This window comes from Meleagris gallopavo, chromosome 30, assembly GCF_905368555.1.
Source record: "Meleagris gallopavo chromosome 30, MGAL_WU_HG_1.1, whole genome shotgun sequence".
In the NCBI taxonomy this organism is placed as follows: Eukaryota; Metazoa; Chordata; class Aves; order Galliformes; family Phasianidae; genus Meleagris; species Meleagris gallopavo.
In genome coordinates, this window is record NC_139433.1 from 2,814,608 (window position 1) to 2,833,660 (window position 19,053).

The 19,053-nt window shown below is 45.3% G+C and overlaps 1 protein-coding gene across 5 annotated transcripts in view; it reads left to right on the forward strand.

Moving 5' to 3' along the window:
* The window catches only part of PTBP1 (polypyrimidine tract binding protein 1), a 28,371-nt gene that overhangs the window by 209 nt on the left and 9,109 nt on the right, over positions 1 to 19,053 (forward strand). The window contains exons 1-9 of one of the 5 annotated variants that reach the window (XM_085212066.1): positions 163 to 290; positions 3,282 to 3,312; positions 12,917 to 12,992; positions 13,893 to 14,065; positions 15,235 to 15,381; positions 16,697 to 16,867; positions 17,670 to 17,780; positions 18,126 to 18,300; positions 18,872 to 18,961. In XM_085212066.1, the coding sequence (XP_085068192.1) occupies positions 12,968 to 12,992; positions 13,893 to 14,065; positions 15,235 to 15,381; positions 16,697 to 16,867; positions 17,670 to 17,780; positions 18,126 to 18,300; positions 18,872 to 18,961 (892 nt within the window). In that variant the 5' untranslated portion in view covers positions 163 to 290; positions 3,282 to 3,312; positions 12,917 to 12,967. Of the gene's footprint in view, positions 1 to 162; positions 291 to 3,281; positions 3,313 to 11,307; positions 11,331 to 12,916; positions 12,993 to 13,892; positions 14,066 to 15,234; positions 15,382 to 16,696; positions 16,868 to 17,669; positions 17,781 to 18,125; positions 18,301 to 18,871; positions 18,962 to 19,053 lie in introns of those variants that run through there. The other 4 variants (XM_085212065.1, XM_010724978.4, XM_085212069.1 and 1 more) reach the window with 4 other exon arrangements.

Genomic DNA, 19,053 nt, shown 5'->3' on the forward strand with positions numbered 1-19,053 from the left:
ATCCCTCCCGGGGTCCGAAAGGAAGCGATCGAGTTGTGGTACCGCGCCGGGGGCTGGGGCGGTACCGGGAGGAGGGGGGGAGGGGGCACCGTGGGCGCGGTCGGACCGCGAGAGGAGGGGAAGGAGCCGGAGCCGGGGGTGCTGAGGCGGGGGTTCTTTACCACAGGATGAGGAGCGGCTCTGGGGGGCGAGAACTGCACTGAGGGTCCCTCCTCCCCCCCTCAAACCACCGCCACGGTTGCGGGGTTCGGGAAGGCCGCGCTCAGCACCGCACCGCTCCGTGCCCGGAGGTGGGGGCGGCGGCTCCGCCCCGCTGGGTGCGGGGGGCCCGGCGGCGCCGCGTGGGCGTGAGGGGCTGGAGCGCGTCCCCGCGCGTGTGTGTGGGGGGGGGGAGTGGCGGGAGCGGGCGCACCTGGCGACGGGAGCGCGCACCTGGCGGCGGGGGCGCGCTTGCGGCTGATTCACTGCCATTGTCCGCAGCGGGGAAAGGCGCGGGGCTTCCCGTGTTTGTGGGCAACTGCGGGGCGTGGAGGCGATGCGGGGGCGCAGGGACGCTCTACGTGGAAGTAAAGGCAACCGAAACCCTTCTGAGATGTATGGGGAGGGAGGGGGTGCGGAGCCACGGGTTCGGCTTTTCGTTTTTCAGATCCTTTGGCACAGAACTCTCTGCCCCGCTGGTTCTGCTCCGAGGGTTTCCCCGTTACAGTCATGTTTGCTTTAAGGCTAACTGCGTTTTCCTGCTGATCTGATTCTCGTTCCTTGCTGAGCGCGGCGTTGAGCTCAGCAGGTTCTTCCCAGACCCGAGTTTGTCCCAGAGCCCCCAAAAAGCAGTTTGTGCTCCCAGAGCCTTAAAGCACAGTGAGCCCAAAGCGCTGCTCCTCGTGCATCATGTGGTTTGGGACATGGTTTGCTCTTTACACTGAAATAATGTCTGTTTTCATAAAAAAGAAAAACCACATCCCGAAACTGTATCTTACAGTACATGCAGTTGGGAAAGCTGTTTTGCTGCATATGTTGTAATAGCTCTTAAGTTACGAGTCTGAATTATTCCTGGCCTATGGAGGATCTCCGTGTGATCTGCTTACCCCAGGAAAGCTGTCCCCTGTTGGAGCTTCAGCAGCTCCTCTGGCTGGCACTGTGTGCCCCCAGCAGAGCTGTGATTTCTCCTACCTTAAGTGATGCCTGGTTTGGTGTCTGGTTGATCCTTACTGCATGCAGGGAGTTTGTATGGAAGGGCTGTTTGGGAAAGGATTCAGGTTTTGCCCTGCTACTTAATCTTTTATCTGTTAGCGCAGGAATCATTTCATTTTATGTTAAGAGTAACTTCATTAAAGGCTGTATTGCCAGCTCTTCTAGAAAGTGAACTATGAATCCCGTATTGAAGCTTGTTATATGATAAGAACACAACTGAAGATACAATGTGCAGGAGAAACAAATTAAAATATCGTGTTTAATAAAAAGTAGATCAGTGCTGCTGCTGCTAGTTCTGTGTAGTTTATCACATGGGTTGCAATTCTGGGCTCAGTAGTGCTTGGCATGTAAAAGCTTTTCCTGTTGGATAATTGTAAAGGCTGTCCCCTGCTAAGGCGACTTTATGTAAAACATTTCCTGTGCCTGAGGCCCGCAGGAGGAACAGGAAGCAGGAGCAGTTGCTGGGGGTAAGGCTGAGAGTTTTGGAAACTGGAGAGATTCCTTCTTCGTAATGCACTTCGCTGGAAATACCTTAATGATTGAAATCCGTGGGTCAATGTATGTATTTTAATTGTAGGAACGTATACTCATAGAATATGTAGTAGTTGCTGTAGGGTGATTCTTGAAGCTGACACGTACAGGTGGGTGTGATTAGCTTATTAGTGGTGGCCCTCGCAGTGCAGCAGAACCATCTGAACCTGAGCAGAGCCTGGAGAATCCCAACCCCTGCGAGGCTGCAGCTCCAGCTGCAAAATGCTGCTGTGTGATGACATGGCAGGTTGGGTTGGAGGAGGAAGTGTGAGGAGCTGAGCTGGCCTGGGCGTGCGTGACAGCTCATTTGTGGAGCTGGTGAGATGGGAATGGCTTAATAATAAGATGGAGCAGTATTTAATTCCCTAAAAGATGAAGCGGTGCAGAAGGGCAGGGAAGGAAGAACGAGTCTGTAAGTTTTCTGCTGTTATTGGCTGAGGTTTGAGTGGTGTTCTTGAATACTTCAGATTTCATGTTGTCGTAAGAATGACTGCACTGCTTTCTTGTTAGTGCTGTGTGTCCTTCCTGGCTGCAGCTAGCCGTGCTGGGTCCTCTGCCCTGAACATTTGGACTCTGTCAGCGATTCTGTTTGAAAGATAGGAGCTGAAATGGGTGGTGATGCAGTGGTGCTCGTATCTCAGTTGTGTTACGTTGCTGCTTTACCACGGGTTGGATTTTATTTATAAAAATAAGTAAAAATCTTCAGTGTGAGGGTGTAATTGAAATCCTCTGCCTGCCTTGAGCACTCCCACTGGAAATAATATCCAGGTGTGGTGATGCTCTGGAAGGATCCTGGGGTGCAGTGTGACAGACTGATTCCAGCAGGGGAGATGCTTTGTGGGTGTTCATGGCAGTGATGGGTGCTGCTGACAAGAGCTAGCCCAAGTTGCTTGGTGTGCAGCTATGTTACTGTCTACGTTGATCAGTTAATCTGAAATTCTCACCTTAAAAGTTTAAGCATCTGTGATAGAGTTGTTTTATCCTTCTACTGTGCTAGGCTGGGTGCTGCCTGGCTGTGCTCAGGTGGAGCTGGGCTGTGAGCACCAATAGCTCTGAGCACTGCTGGTCCTCAATGCTGAGCTGACTGCTCCTTCAAGGTTAAGAGAGAGTTTCTTTAAAGAACAGGGGAGGTTACTCCATCCAGTGTCAGGTTTTTAAGCATGGTGGAGGTGACTGTTGGTGATGGAGCTGACTCTTGACACTTCTGCCCTTGGTTTAGTCAAAGGCTGCGTTCTCATCACACTGCATTCCTGTGAAGGGAGAATGCAGGACTTATGCAGCGTGGGGTTCTCAGTTTCAGCCCCACAGCATTATGCTTAAAAAGGGGCACGTTCCATTCTGGGCAGTGGAAGAGCTGCATTTTTATTTTCCTAGGACTGCTGGGTCTCGGGTCTCCACCATCACCATCTAATAATTTCCTTTGTATGAACTGTCCTTGGCTCACCTGCAAAGACAACTGTGCACTTTGACTTGCTTTTTTTCTTACTGCTGTAAACTATGCTGGATATTTGTGGCAAACCTATCTAACTTTTTAATCCTTTTCTTTCTTTTTTCTACAGCATTGTCCAAGATATAACAGTTGGTACAAAGGTAGGCACTTCTCACTTTTTCTCTCTTTTTACACTGCTCAGCATCTTGACCTAATTTTAGCTTCACCAAATGTAGATCTTGAGCTTGAAGGGGTTATTTCTGGTACCATGTCCAGAAGGTAATTTAGTTTCATGTGCATTAAAACTTTTATTATAGCTCAGCACTTAGCTCTTGGCATTTGGACATTGATTATCAACTGTCAGAAGAGAATGTTATTGCATTTAGGAACAGCCCTTTTCCCCTGCTAAAATGTCAAGCTGTGCTTGTTATGTGTGCTAGATAATGGTTCTCAATGGAGAAATTGGTCCTTTCTCTTTAGAATTCCCCTTCTGCCACAAAATGGAGTATTTAGCTGCTGATTTCTATCTCCTGTGAGTACAGTAAATATAACCTTTACCCTCCAGTCTCAGGTTTTGAAAGTGCAGACCTAGCCCTGAAACTAAAGTGCTGACAGGAGCCTCCTTATCTGTGCTGCTCGGTAATAGCTGCAGTGTTCACAGGATAAAGCACATTCCTCTGAAATGCTGAACTGGAATGTGTGGGACAGATTGGCTCTCCTTGGTGTATTAAGGGCTTTTTATTTTCCTTAGTGAACATGGTAGGTAATGTTCTGGGATCAGGGTCACGGCAGTTCAGCCCTGCTGGTTCTTATTTGGTAGTGCATGGATGTGGATGTTGGCCTTCAGAGGAACGATCGTGCAGCTTTGTGGCTGTGTTACTATCTTCATTATAAGGAACAGAGATATGTGTCAGCTCAAATAGCTGGTGGAGTGATGCAGTGTGAGATAGGGCTGATGTGGAAGGGAGCTGAGCTGGTGTGGTGCGAGCTCTGGTGGGTCTGTGCAAAGTGGAGGAGAGGTATTAGAGAGAATTTGCTCCTAGAAAGCAAATAGTTGTAATATTGAGAATACAGAACTGGATGTGAGTGCTGTAAGCACTGGTGTGTGTGTGTGTGTGTGTGTGTGAGTGCTCCAGGGTTTCTGAGGAGTGTGAAACATGAAGGAGATCTCTTCAGCAGCTTGTAGGGGCAAGGTTGTTCCACTTTTGCAGTATGATGGTCTGAAATCTGAATCAATCACAGTGACAGCATGGCGTTCTCAACCAGCACTGAGCTGCTGCAAGGAGCTGAGCTTCCACTGAAGGAGGAGGAGGGGAAACTAGAGGACGGGCAGTACAGCTGGCTAATAGTTCATAGCTACTTCACAAAGTAAAGCAAGCAGTCTCTTGACCACCACTCTGAGTAATGTGATTAATCTAGGTTGAAGCCCCCTAAATTGGAATTAATGTTGCATCTGTTAATCTGCAGCTTTAAGCGACGCTTCTACGCAGTTAAATGTGACTAAGAAGCTTCTGAAACTGTAATTGTAGTCTTCTCAGTCCATCTTGAAAAGCTTCAGGATGTGGTATTGCATGCCTCATGGTTCTGTCTGTGGAGCACAGAGCAGTCAGGTGGTTACAGTGAGGGCTGGGAGAAATCCTGAGCTCGTGCTTTCACTCCTAGCACAGGATGGAGCTGTAACAGCCTCTGTGCTGTTTGGGCACTGGGGCAGAGAGTGGAGAAGTGCACTGAAAATGAAGCTGTGTGTTAAGGCAGGGAAGGGGAGGGTTGAAATGGTTGAATCGGATCTCAGAGCAAAAAGGGAAGTTGAAACATCTTGATAAAGGTAAGTTCTTAAAAACATTTTCTGATACAGCCATGTTATCTGATTGCTTGCACAAGTCGCTGAGTATGTCAGTGTAGCTTATGTAACAGAAGTTGTGTTGTCTAATGGTAAACTGTAACACTTCATTCTTATTGTGGATTTTGCTTGTAGGTGGGTTAAAATCTTGTCTGCAACATCAAAGCGAGGGCTTCTCTTAGTGCTGTGTGCACGGAGTGAGATGCAGGCAGCTCAACACCAAGTTGTGTAATCAATTGCTTGTTGAGAGCACTTATCTCAGTGGTAACCATTAAACCTCATTGGCTACAGCTCTTTGTGATGCTGCTGTTGCTTCTTTAGTGCTTCTATTTCCATCTGCTTTCCTTTGGTTTGCCAGAAAGCAGTTGGAAGGACTGCAGAAGGTTTCTGTAACATCACAGAAACATTTCAGTCTTCTCTGCTACAATAACGACATTGATAGAGCTCTGTTGTTCTGGTGTCATTTTTCTGACCCCTGGGGCATCGCTGAAATCGCTTTGAGGATTAACTGATTTTTTTTTTCCCCTCCTCCCCCATTCAGAAGCAGATGTTCCTTGTAATTGCTTGATAACTTACCGTAATGTGTAGCTGCAGTTTAGTGATCTGCTGGCTTTATAAAGCGTTTCTAGCTGTGTTCACAGGCTTGCTGGCTGAGCTCCTAGGCTGGATGTGAGTGCTTCACCTGGAAAAGTGTTCTTGGCCTGGGGTGTAAACTGACTCATTTTTACTATGTATGTGCAGAGAAGGTAGGAACACCATTCTGTCAAGTTCCTTAAGGCGTTAGGAGATGAGTCTTGAAAGCTGTGAGCTCTCTGTTTTGTTGATGACAGAACACTGGGCACCTTTTTAGATGTTCTTGGTGTGACTGAAATATCCCAAAGCTGGAGACTTCTTGAACCAGTAGGGAAAGTGTCTGTAACCCAAAAACACTGCTGAGCAAACTGTCAGGAATGATTTACAACAACGACCTCTTGGTTGTCTCCCTGCTATAAGATGTTCTGGGTTACTACAGTCCAGCTTTGAAATGGAAGGCTTTGTAGAAATGTGTATGTTTGCTCTGCCTTGTTTTAGAGGTGGGTATGGGCACTTTTTGTAGGATTTTTTCCCATCTTTCACGTGTTATGAATCCTGACACACATCTGTGTTCACAACTCGGAGATCTGTGTTGTATTTATGTTCTGTAACTGAAGTTCCCAGGTGTTCTCGTGGCTGAATACCTGAGTGCTTGCTGCCTGATGCCCCTGTTTCCATTAGGTGATAACTGTGGCCATTCCTGGGAATTCCCATTCCTCCAAATCCTCATGCTCTTCAGTCTGAAATATGTCAACTTGTTTAGAAACTCATTACAGTTCTGTTACAGGGCTCTTGATGCATGGACTTCTGGATTGTCCTGTAGATTGGAAACACGTGACTTGAGTCTCACATCTGTCCATGATTTAATATCTGGGAAGGAAGGAAGCATCTCCTTTAGATGGGGGCACAGTACTTGGACATGAAGGTGCTGGGCCTGGTCTGGGCACTGTCTCTAAGCAGGACTGACAGAGTGTGAACTATGATATATCATCATTCTTTAAAGTTGCATTTCAATTAAAAAATGTTGCTGCAAATGCTGAACAATCCTTATTTCTCTGTTAAATTGAGCTCTCTTCAAAAGCTGACACTTCAAGGAAAAAAAAATACAGTACACTTTTGTGGCATCTGAGAAGTTAATTTTTAAAATGGGGTTTGCTGGAGTGTGATACAGACTGCTTGCATAGAAGTGATTTGTGGTCAAGCAAGGATTTTTGCCATGGGAACAGTAATTATGGCTTCAGGCAGCGAGCCAAGAATGCTGTGAGGAAATTCCAGTCCTCTCCTATGGCTTTAGTGAGAGGCTGCAACAAGCTGGCTCTTGTGGCCTGCCTGCAACAGGCGTGATCACACATGTAGGGCACATGGCTGCAGCACACGGTGGGGGGGAGGAAGTGCTCCATCTCATCTGGGTGATCTGCTGTGCAAAGTCTGCTTTTGTGCACCTGTGTGCAGTTCGTAGGTGACTGTCCTGTGCAGAGGCAAGCAGTGAGCAATGGTGGGTTATGAAACTGCCTGAATTCTTTATTAGCAGGATTTAAAGCTATGGGTTGAAGTGCAGGTGGTAAGCAAGGTTGTTATCAGAGGCTTATCAGCTGTCAGAGCTGCCTAAAGCAGTTCTTCACTCTGCATCCACAACACTATGTGGAAACAAGCTGAAGCTGTGTGCACTTGGAAGGGGCGGAGATGCACACTTGCTAGTGAGGTGATGACAAACGTGGTGAGGAAGAGCGAATGTAGTTTAATTTCTACCTCCGTGGGGCTCTCCTACAGCTGTCTGCTAAGCTTTGCATGAAAACTCATCAAGCTCTGCTCTTAGTTCAGCGTGTGTTGTGGTAATCTCAGTGTAATTGCTTGGTCTGTGCCGAAGCAGTTTCTGGTTGTTACACAATAATGATTTGGAAGAGATTGAATTAGTGTGGGGTTCTTTCTGAACCTGCATGCTCAGTTTGCTGGCTTATGGGTTAGGTCACCAAATATTCCTTCATCGCTTCCATCTGTTCCAAAGTGATTCATCCAGCAGTGTTTGTGTGCTGGTGTTTGTGTTCAGCTTTATGGAGAACCTGTCTGCTCTGCTGTAACGATTAGAGGAGCTCAAGGCTGACTGCTAGTTAAGTTTCAACTTGGGAACAGTGGATCATAAAGCCTGGGTGTGTGCTGTCCTACAAAGCAAGAATGACTGCATTGCTGCAGCGTTTGCCGTTTAGGAATTTTAGAGCTATTTGCAATGGCCACACCTTTTATTTGCTCAGAGGGCAGGTTTGTTTCATGAAGTGTCTCCATAGCAGCTAAGGCTGAGAAAGAAAGTCAGGGAGGGGCTGATGTGATGAGGGGGTGAAGGATCTGGCTTTGTAAAGCTGCTGTGTGCCTGAGCTGAGGCATGCTGTTGCCAAATCCCACCTCGGGTTGTGGCAGCAGTTGCTTAATGTCGTGCTGAAGTTTCTGGTGTCTCATATGTATGTATAGATTGGAGTTCCCATAGGCATTGTAGCAGGTGTTGTGACAGTTTGTACTGTAGGAAAACAGGCTTTCTGAGTGCCAAGTTGTATGCAATGCTACGACCAACAAATCTGGTTTCCAGGATGCTGAGAAATGTGTGGACCCAGTATGTCAACGTGAGGCTTACTGGGAAGTTCAGCATGCTGGCTCTTATGGATGGCTATTACACTGACTGTGGCCCAGACAGAAGTGGGGCTGTAGCAATTTAAAAGACTCTGAGTTAAAGGTGCTGGGTGTTTGGTGTCCCCAAATGAGCAGAGTTTTTAAGTAGTGCTTGAAATCTAAGTGTGCTAATGCCCACGTAGCACGTGGCTGGATTTAACTTGCAGGTGTTCCAGGGGTTTCTGCATTTGAATCAGTGCATGAAAATCAGCCAGGAGCCACTGAGTGGGCTGGATTCCCCCCCAGCTCTTGTTTTTGGGTCTGATTGGATGATGTCCCATCTGTGGGAGATGCAGTTACAGCTGAGAACCACTGCATGGTGCAATGCCGTGGCTCACCTCACAGCCATGAAACAGGCTGCAGGCCTCAGTTGCTCTGTACTAATCTTAAATCTCCTCCTTTGAAGGAGGATGTGCTTTTATCATGTGTTCTCCAGAAGTATTTTCACGCACAAATAAGAATCTGGTATTTTTCTTGCTGCTCTACCATGAAATAAGTAAAGAATACTGGAGGCAGGAGGGGAAAAAGGAGCATAGGGGGTAGAAGTGAGCCTTGCTTTGACTGAGGCTCCTGTGGGAGATGAGGAAAACTTGCACCATTCTTCCTAGTAGTTGAAATTTATCTCCATTCCTATCTCTTGAATCTCAGCAGAAAACACTGGAATGTAACTAAAAATGTGTGTGAATGAGGTCACTGGACTGGATTTTCGTTACCAGCTCCTTTGCAGAGAGATTAGAGTCTCAAAAGTGTGCATTCTTCTGCTCCTTTGGGACTGAGCTCATGTGAAGCCTTTGAAACACACTTTGGAGATGCCCAATTCTTTCTGTGCTCTGAGACTCTCCTGTACTTTTAGCAGAGCAAAAAAGGGTTTGGGTAATTGTGTGTGAAAGTTATTATGGTGGTCTCTTACAGGGTCCAAAATCTGCATGATTTTAGGAAGCACGTAGTATAAGTAGATGCTGATTGGGCAGACTTGCAGGGCTGGAGAGGGCGTTCAAAGGGATGCTGAATATATATATATATATTCTTCTTGGCCAGCTAGTAGCTTGTGCTGGCCTTCCCATGATGGGTGTCTTCCCCTGTCTCCTTTTCTAGTAATTTTTGTGCTGCTTTCTGCCAGTAAGACTTATCTTCTGGTGGCTGTCAGCACGTACAAATATCAACTGTTGATCTTTAGGTTCTTGCTTTGATCACTGTGTGGATATGTTAAGGTTTTGCACTGGCAGAATGTGGTTGGTTTGTTGTAATGTGAAATGAATGACAGGACATGGAGTGGCTAAAGGGTTACGTTGGGCAGCTGGACATTTCTGTAGAGTTCCTAGGTGTGCCTTTCTTCCTTCCCAACCACGGTGAAGTTTAGCTGTAATCCTAGGGAGAGTGAGGCAGGTGGTTAGTGTGTTATGAGCTAAATATTGGTTTTTAAGCTGTGAAAGCAGAGGCTAATTTGAAATTCTTGCAACTTAGTTGTTAAAATGTGCTTTTAAAGTCAAAAAGTGGCTTAGGGTTTGGGGGGTGGTTGAGAATGTAACCTGGAAAAATAGGGAACGCTGGCATTCTGCCTTGCAGCAGGTTTCCCTTGTCTAATTCATGAAAGGGAGCTGAAATATTGATAATGAGCCCACATGGAGCAGGAGTGTTGCATTAATTTAATGCAGCTTGAGCAACAGGCCCTCCATAGCTGTGTGCTGAGGACAGAAGGAGGTTGCTGTCATAGCAACACTCCCAGGCAATGCTTTACCTGTCAGCAGAGTGTGTCTAATTGGTGCTGCTGGTGCTGGAAACAGCCTTCTCCTGGACTAGGTAAGGTTTGGCAACGCAGCTTTAAAGATGGTATTTTTTTCCTGTAAACAGGAAGAGGTTTGTTAACTGAGCTGATGGATTTATGCAGAGCAGTGTTACTGTGTTAGCATAGTGTTGTTTCTGTTAATCTCTCTGTAAAAAATACCAGCTGCGATAGAATGAGCTGAGCAGAAATGTCAGTGTGAATTAACATCTGTGAGTGGGGTGGCTGATTTTAATGTGAAGAGTTGGCTGATGTGTGGCACAACTGGGCTTCTCCCAGGTGCTTGGGAATACAAAGGCAGAGAGGAGTGCTGGCCAGCAGCTCAGCACCCACACAGCTGTGTGCTCACCTCCTTCCTTCCTTATGGCTCAAATAGTTCTGCCCTCAAAGAAAGAAAGGAGTAAAAACATTAAATAGATCAGGATCTGCACTTTTTGTTACTAGCCTTTTCAGTAGTGCTCAGAATCCCCAAGGGAGATGGTGCTGGCAAGAAGCTCATCTTCTGAAACAACCAGACTTGATTTGTTTCTTCTGGGTCTGGAGCAACGCATTGCTTTGTATGGGGCATTTGAGTTTATTTATAACACAGTTTTAAAGAATAAAAGACCTCTTGGCAATCACTGCAACTGTAAAGGCAGCTGCTGGGAGTCCCACTGATGTTCCTACCATGGAGTGCGGATGGATGGAGCTCTGTCTTCAGTTTACCTCAGGCAGTAAGTTATTCCAGAAAGCATCCGCCAACAGAGACTTGCAGTTAGGAGAGTCCCAGCAGCACCAATGAAGGAAGAAATGCAGAGGAAAAGGCAGCAGCTGGTGGGGTTTCCTTCTGGTGAGGACTTCCCTGCACCGACTGCCTGGTGTCACCCCAGCTATGGCCTGTTCTCTCCTAAGCTTGTTCTCTGGCACTTCTGTGCAGGGCCACCAGGGCTGGGTGTGCAACAACCAGCTTGCCTCTTGCTTGCGCTCAGAAATCCCAGTGCTAATTACAGCGACTGTTAAAAGGGCCATTGCTCATTATGAGTTTGTTAGGTGACATTGCCATGGGTGCTTCTTGCCTTTGCAGGACCAGGTCAGTGCTGTGCAGGTGACCAGCAGCAGCACATGAAGCATGGCATTGGAACCTGCCCCAATTTCACCTATTCAGTACATCAAAGTCCTCGAGCTCAGCTTTGAAGAGCAGCACCGAGCAGTCAGACAAGAAATTCAGGATCTGAAGAAGAAAAAAGTCAATCTCCTGTCTGTAATTCAGTGTGCTGGGCTCCGTGTGTGACCTACTTTCCTGACCTGTTCCCAGTGCAGCCAGCAGAGCTCCTGTTGCTGTGCAGGTCGTGTTACTGCAGGTGCCAGCAGATACTGGGTGGGGGAGGAATAGCATCCTGGCAGTTTCCATTGGAGTGCCTGGGTGGGAGTGAAGGCAGGGCTGGGCTTTATTTCCTACTGCTGCTGGGGTCTTCTGCTGTGACACTGCTATGTAAAATAATTTGGAAATTAGAAAAAGCTGCTTTTGGGTGCTGAATTTACTTGTTTGGCTTGTGCTCACAGTGAGCTTTGAGGTCCTGTGCGTAATTGTTTGAAATTCTTACTGATTTTAAGTATAGCTTGTGCTAAGTAGTAATGAAATGTAATGTTTGTCATAGTGGTGCCTTTTTTCAACCTTCTTAGTTTAGATTAGTTCTGGTCAGTTCAGATCATTTGGCTCACAGGGAATGCTGTAATGAGCTGAAGTTGTGTGCAGTGCTCTCAGAGCCACTCGGTGTTGTTCTCAGGGAATGAAGGGAGAGCAGTGCAGGTGTGAGAATAGATGGAATTACACCTTGCCTGCAGGTAGCAGAAGGCCTAGAATAAATAAATGCATGTCTATTAGTTGTGTAGTATCAGTTTGCTTGGACAGAGTGATTCTGGTAGGAGCCCTTTTGGGAGTTTTGGTTAAATAAGCTCTGTAAGACGTGATGCTGCACTGGAAAACCAAAGGGAGATGCTTTGCTATTCTACTCTGCAAGTAGCTGTGTTGACTTCAGTGTGGAAGTCTTGGCAGAGGCAAGGGAGGATGTGGTCACAAACCTTGTACCTGTGGTGCTTGTTTCTCAGCATCAGAATGCTCAGTCCTTTGGTTGAAGTGTTTGCTGAGGTGTTGCTGTGCTATTGCCCTGTGGAAGATACTGCTGCTGTTCTGAGGACTGTGGCTGGAAAACAGCCCTGTGGTCTGATAATACACATCATCCTATGTGATTCTACTTATCTACATCTTAGAGTAGCTTTCTTCAAGGAGCTTCATTTTCTTCTTTCCCTTTTTTTTCTTGGGGGAGGAAGAGGGGGAGAGTTCCATCTATTTCTTAATATCTCCACGTTGTCATCCCATTTTCACTGGAGAATGGCATCTTTATCTCATCATCAAGTCACAAATTGCCTTTTGCTTAAGACTTCCTCTAGTCTTGGTAGCCCACAGTAAAATAATTGGTCTAATCTTAATGAATGGCATTAAAAACGTACTAATGAATAGATGCTAGCTATCTGCTTTGCTATTTCAGATCAACTCCCAGTGCTCAAGCTTAACCTTAAAGAATGAAAATCAGTCTGACACCAATCAGAACTATGGTTATATTTATTAGGAAGCAGTGAATATCAGTGTGCTCAATGCTCAACACTGGCTTCAGACAACTCAGCAATGCTTCAGCTCCTGAGATTCCTGGCGTTTACCTCAACAGAGCCGTTGGATAGTGCTATTCAGTTACCAAATTGGATCTTACTTATATTTAATTGATGGTGATGAGGTTGACTGTCAGTATATTTTCACTTGCGCTTCTGTTCAGCTTCTCTACACCTTAATATCAGTTGTTCTATTCAGGTGTTCTGAAAACAGCGGATTTCAGTAGAAATGCTGTCAGTTTACCTTTCTTCTTTTCTCTTCCAGCGGGGATCTGACGAGCTTTTCTCTACTTGTGTTACTAACGGACCCTTTATCATGAGCAGCAACGCCTCTTCTGCAGGTAATACTGCCTATAAGAAAAGAATAGCAATTGATGGATATTGCAGATACTATCAGGAGGTCTGATTTTGGTTTTTAATATATATTTTTACATTTAAAAAATATATATTTCTAATACTTACTAGGTCTTTGTAAGATGCTGCTGAACAATAAACTCCTGCCTTGCACCTTGTTTGCAAACTGAAAAAATTTGCTTCAAAACATTTGTTCTAATGATTTTACAGTCATAAAATAAGTTTTGCTGCAAACTGGTGTCCTTGAAACACAGTTGTGTTTCACATAGGATTATTTTGGCCATATGTAGCAAACTGCTGTTGTTTATTCCAGGAGTCTGACACCATCTAGAGGTCAGCGATCCCACCAGAACAGAATTTTGCCTAATGTGCTCATCAGTGCTTTGAATTATCTTACCTTGAGCTGCTGTTCTCTTTTGAGCCCCTGGTTTTGCTCTGCCAGACCCTATCAGCTGTCTGATAGTGCCACAGATGTAATCCAGCAGATCTAAAACGTTGGGTTGTATTTATTGTTATAATAATTGTTTGAGAAGGACGTCATGAAATGTGCTTCATTGCTAAGAGTGCTGGAGTGAAGAGAAATAAAGCAGCATCTGAAATAAGGGATTGGAATTAAGCAGTAGAAATGTGTCTGGGAATCTGCGTGCTGCAAAATGGCCACTGGAGAGTGTGTTCCATTGCAGTGACATTCAGCTCCATCACTCACATTCATGTAGTCTGAAAAGGAGTAAAACTATGTTCAGACTCAGGTTAAATTAGACAATAGATTTTCTCTGTAATAGAAGTAAGTGGACAGGGAGCACAAGGTGCACATCAGAAGTACTGATTGTGTGTTTGTTCATCAAACTCACCCTAATGAGCAGCTGCTTGTTTTGTTTTATTTACAGCTAATGGAAACGACAGCAAAAAATTCAAAGGGGACAGCAGAAGTGCTGGGGTCCCATCCAGAGTGATCCACGTCCGTAAGCTCCCCAGTGACGTCACGGAGGCTGAGGTCATCTCTTTGGGCTTACCTTTTGGCAAGGTCACCAACCTTCTGATGCTGAAAGGCAAAAACCAGGTACCGTGTCCACAAGTGACAGCAGAGATTGACAAAGACTTGAGTTTGTCATCAGTAAAGCAGCTCGGAGTTGTCAGAACAACTGTGACTCATTTGGATTGATAACCTCTGCATGCTGTGTTTTACTTTTCCGTGGCTGTCCCATGAGCTGTAGAAAATATTATTTTCAGGCTGAGTCCGTAATTATTGGTAGTCATTTATAATTAGCATCATGCTTGTTCTTGTAGATTACAGGCCAGGTAAATGGCTTGGCCAACAGTGCTGTGAGTTGGCCTTTTTCACTGCAGCCAGTTTGGTTGTTGAGTAACCACCACTGTAACCTTGCATATTAAGGATACCTTTCCAGATAGGGAAAAAAAAATGAGCTGGGTGAAGCTGAAGCACCACTGGATAATGCAGAAGGCGTGTGTGAGCTTTGTGACTGTAATTGTACAAATTAAGGAGTTAAAAAGCAAGCCAACTTTAATCATTGCTTCAACTGCAGTGTCTTTAATCCTAGTGATGAAAACGTGCCTCTGATGTGTAGTGTGATGTCATGGAAGGGCTGCTCCAAAAGTAATGCTTATTGGTTTATTACGTTGGCTGGTGATGTCACATGCAGCTGCTGGTGGGATAGCAGTGCAGGCTGAACCTTCCCATCAGTATTCTTTTACATCTGGTTGCTGTGCTACACGTGGCAGCAGGGGGGTGGTCTGACATACTGGCATCTGACACGAAGGGATGTAGAATTCAGTTCCTCCGATTGGGCATTGCACAGAGCAACCTCTGTGCTTAATGTGATGACTTGCTAAAATTCCTTATGGTTTTCTTCTGAAATAGAGAAGACCACAAAGGTCTGAAACAGTGAGTAGGTTTGCAGAAGTATGGAAAGCTGCTTATTGTAGTAAGTGTTGAGAGTCTGGATTGTTGCTCTACTCCAGTGTTGTAGCAGGCACTTCTATCATTGCCAGTCCCCCAGATATATGCAGCATAAAGATCTTAGGATGAGTTGGACGTTGCATTAATGTCAGTCTGGCCTATGAGTGCAGCTGTGAAAATTAAACGCTGTTCATTTCAACTAGAAGCTCCCTCTGAATTCATCAATCACATGCTACTGATAAGCATTCATGTCTGCTAGTGTGAGCTGCTTTGCTAATGTGCTGAATTGATTGATTTGACTTTCTGTGTAGGCTTTCATAGAAATGAATACAGAGGAGGCAGCCAACACCATGGTAAACTACTACACCACAGTCACTCCAGTCCTTCGAAGCCAACCCATCTACATCCAGTTCTCCAACCACAAGGAGCTTAAGACAGACAACTCACCAAACCAAGCAGTTAGTTTCTTTCTTAACATTGTCACACAGGTGGGAGGGACAGACGGTTCCCAGCTGGTGGTTTTGCTGCTGGTGTAGGCCTGGAAGGGTTTTGAGATGAACTATGTCTATGGAAGTGTTAAAAAGAGCACGTTGTGTTTCCTGAGAATTTGATTGAATAGAAATGCCTCTCATCTAGCTTCTGATGGGCTGTCTTTCAGCATGGCTGCTTCTGACCACCTTTTTCCCTTTGCTTGCAACTTTTCCATTTGCTACTTGATTTCTACCCCAAGCTTCTAGCTTATGGAAGAATATCTATGGTAAAAGATATTTTTGTCCAGAGCTTCAGCCGACTGTTAAATGAGCTGCTAAAACTTCCTTAATGTTGGAGAGAAAATAAGTGAGATCACAAAAAATTGCACTCTAGCGTTCTTTAATTAGAAACTAACAGTGCCTCTCTAAAGACTTAGAGTGCTTCAAAAATGCTGCTGGTGTTTAAGAAGTTTATGTAAAATGAAGCTCTGATGGAGGCAAAACCTGTAAGTGCTGGAGAGGGCTGCTGGTATGTGCTAGCTTTGAAACAGGCAGCACTGAACACAGTGGTTCTTAATGCTTTGGGCTGTCTAGAGTTTGTGTAAAACAGGCTCAGCCTAGTAGGAAGTTCCATTTTTGGCTTAGCTGCTCTTGGCAATCTTTCAGGACTGGAGCATTGGAAAGAAGTTCAGGTTACCTGCACTTCCTTATCAGGGATGGCTTCCTAACACGTCCAATTTGCTTCCTCGCTTTTCAGCCTGACTTTCATCAGCATCAGAGCATCTCTTACTGTGCAGATGAAGTGCCACTGCTTGGTGCATCTAACAGAAGCCCAATTTGATGCACGTGTTATGTGCAGAAAGGACACTCAACAGAACTGCCATGTCAGTTTTCACTGCTGGACCCTGATGGCAGTTGTGCATTGAACTTGTTAGTTTTTTGTCAGCTTCAGTATTGTTCTGGAGGTGATGTTGCATTCCAAAAGAGCCTGGTTTTACCTTTTTTCTGAGCAGTGGAGTAACTTTGCAGCATTAGTGGGTGCTGAGCAAGAGTATAGATAACAGCAGTGTAAGTAGCATTTTATTTAGTGTGTTTTGCATTGCTGTGATTGACTGAGGTGACCTTGTATTTCCCATGTCTAAAATGTGCTGAAATACTGCATTCTCAGCTCCAGAAACAATAAATTGCTGCTTGTTGTTCTGTAGTACATAGATGGGGAGACTCAAAAAAAAAAAAAAAAAAAAAGCTGAATTGTATTTTTGCAAGCAGGAGTGTCAGTCTAACAGGATGTTTGGTTCTGCAGCGTGCCCAAGCAGCTCTGCAAGCAGTGAACTCTGTTCAGTCAGGAAACCTGGCACTGCCAGCCCCTGCTGCAGCTGTGGATGCGGGGATGGCGATGGCTGGCCAGAGCCCTGTGCTGAGGATCATTGTGGAGAATCTCTTCTATCCTGTCACTCTAGATGTTCTGCATCAGGTAAAAAAAAGTCCCCACAGCTTGAAGACTGGAGGAAGGGGAAGAGGCAAATAGGGAATTACACGTTGTTAGTGTTAGAGTTGTAACAGCACATGTCTATATCTGTAAAGCGGGCTCTGGAAAGAGCAGCTCTGACCACAGCTGTTAGTTTTCTGCTTTCTAGAGGCCTTGATGCCTACATGAGGCTCTCAGTTTTGTTTTCAATCTGGTCAGTCTTGATTTGCAGAGGTTTGCTCGCCTGCTGTAGTGGGATTGCAGCCTGGTCTGGATTTGCAGACAAATGTTACAGTTTCAAGACTGGTCTTAGCAGTCTGGTGTTAATACATTGCTTCCTCCACCCACAGTGATGCTTAGCCTCCATGGGAAACTACTGCAGTGTACTAACTGACATGTACCTATGTCACTTAAATAGAAACTTATCTGGAAACTTGTTCTTGCTCTCCACTGCAGTCACTCAACTTGATCTTTGTTTAAAATGCAAGCTTGACTGCATGTAAAAATCCCTGAAATCCTGAAAATGTTTGAGTTTGTGAACGTCTGTATGCATCTTCCCATATCAGAGCGATGTTAAAATGAGGACTTTATTAAAGATGCACTGAGCTAACCCTGTTTCTTCTCTAGGCAGTTGCCATGATGTAGGATAAACAGTGCTTGTGGCATAGTTTAAAGCCTACTTTCAAGTTGGGAAGCTTACAGGGGGACAGGACAGTTCTTGTTGTTTCTGCTTCTGATAATGTGAAATATGAGTATGATGCTCAGTTCTGGTGATGAGGTGACAAAATGTGCAAATATTATCTTGCAGATTTTTTCCAAATTTGGTACAGTCTTGAAAATAATTACGTTCACGAAGAACAACCAATTTCAGGCTCTGTTACAATATGCTGACCCCATGAGTGCTCAGCATGCCAAACTGGTGAGTACTATGCTTGCAGTGCTAAATACCTGTGTTGTTTCAACTTTTCACCTTGCTGCTGTTATTCTAGGACAAATGTGTGTATGTGGTTTTGTGAAAGCATCACCCAAACGGCAGATTGCACGTGTGAGTGGGAGGGAAGTTCACCACCAAGAGCAGTGTGGTGTAACGAGGATAATTATTGAAGGGATGAGTGGAAGTGGTGTTAATTCTGCCCAGGTTATTTGTTTGTCTTCAGATGCAGCACTCCCTGGAGTGATGCAGCACTTTCTCTCCTCAGAGATTTCTTTGTGATATTTAATATAAATTCATGTTGCATTTAAAAAGTGATTGATTTCCTTGCAGTCTTTGGATGGACAGAATATCTACAATGCCTGTTGTACGCTGCGCATAGATTTCTCAAAGCTCACAAGTCTCAATGTAAAATATAATAATGACAAAAGCAGAGATTACACACGACCAGACCTACCTTCTGGGGATAACCAGCCTCCTCTTGATCAGACCATGGCAGCTGCTTTTGGTGAGAGTTCTTAACGTGGGAGCAGGGCAGGTGTAACAACTCCTCTTAGCTGGGGAAAAGAGGATGTGATTCATTGTGTTTGGTTGTGAAAAATTTTAGAGTATAGTGTGAATGAGGAATTTTGGGATCACTGAATCTGAGTGCAGAATACTTGCATGGGCATATGTTTGTGGCTGCGTGTCGCTGCTGTGAAAGCTGTTTGTGTGGGGATTTAAAAGATTTTAGCAGCTGTCTGTGCTTCGAGTGCCATCTGCTGTTCTGTTTGCAGCACAGACTGAGCAGTAATTTGGGGGTGTTGTAACCCATGCTTCTGGAAACTGTACCATGGGTAAACAGTGATGGGAGCTGGTAACTTGTATTCTGGTCAACAGCTGCCTTCTGCTGGCAGTGTCAGCCCAGCAGGGCTCGAGGAATGCTGCTGTCATTTCTTGAAGAAACTCAGTGTTGCTTTAAAGACATTTCTGACCTGGTTTAGCTTCCAATTCATACATAGAAGGACAGATGAAGACAGGTTAAACCTAAAGTTTTCCTGCTGTTGAGTATCTGTGTATAATGTGTGTCTCTTTCCCAGGTGCCCCAGGAATAATCCCTGCCTCTCCATATGCAGGAGCTGGCTTTCCTCCCACCTTTGCAATTCCTCAGGCTGCAGGTACTGTACTTCGTAAGTTGGAATTTTATATAGGTTCTCTGGTTGTTGCTGAAGCATCTTGATGTTTTAAAGCTAAGTAGTGGTGGGTTGGGGGGGAGTGGAGT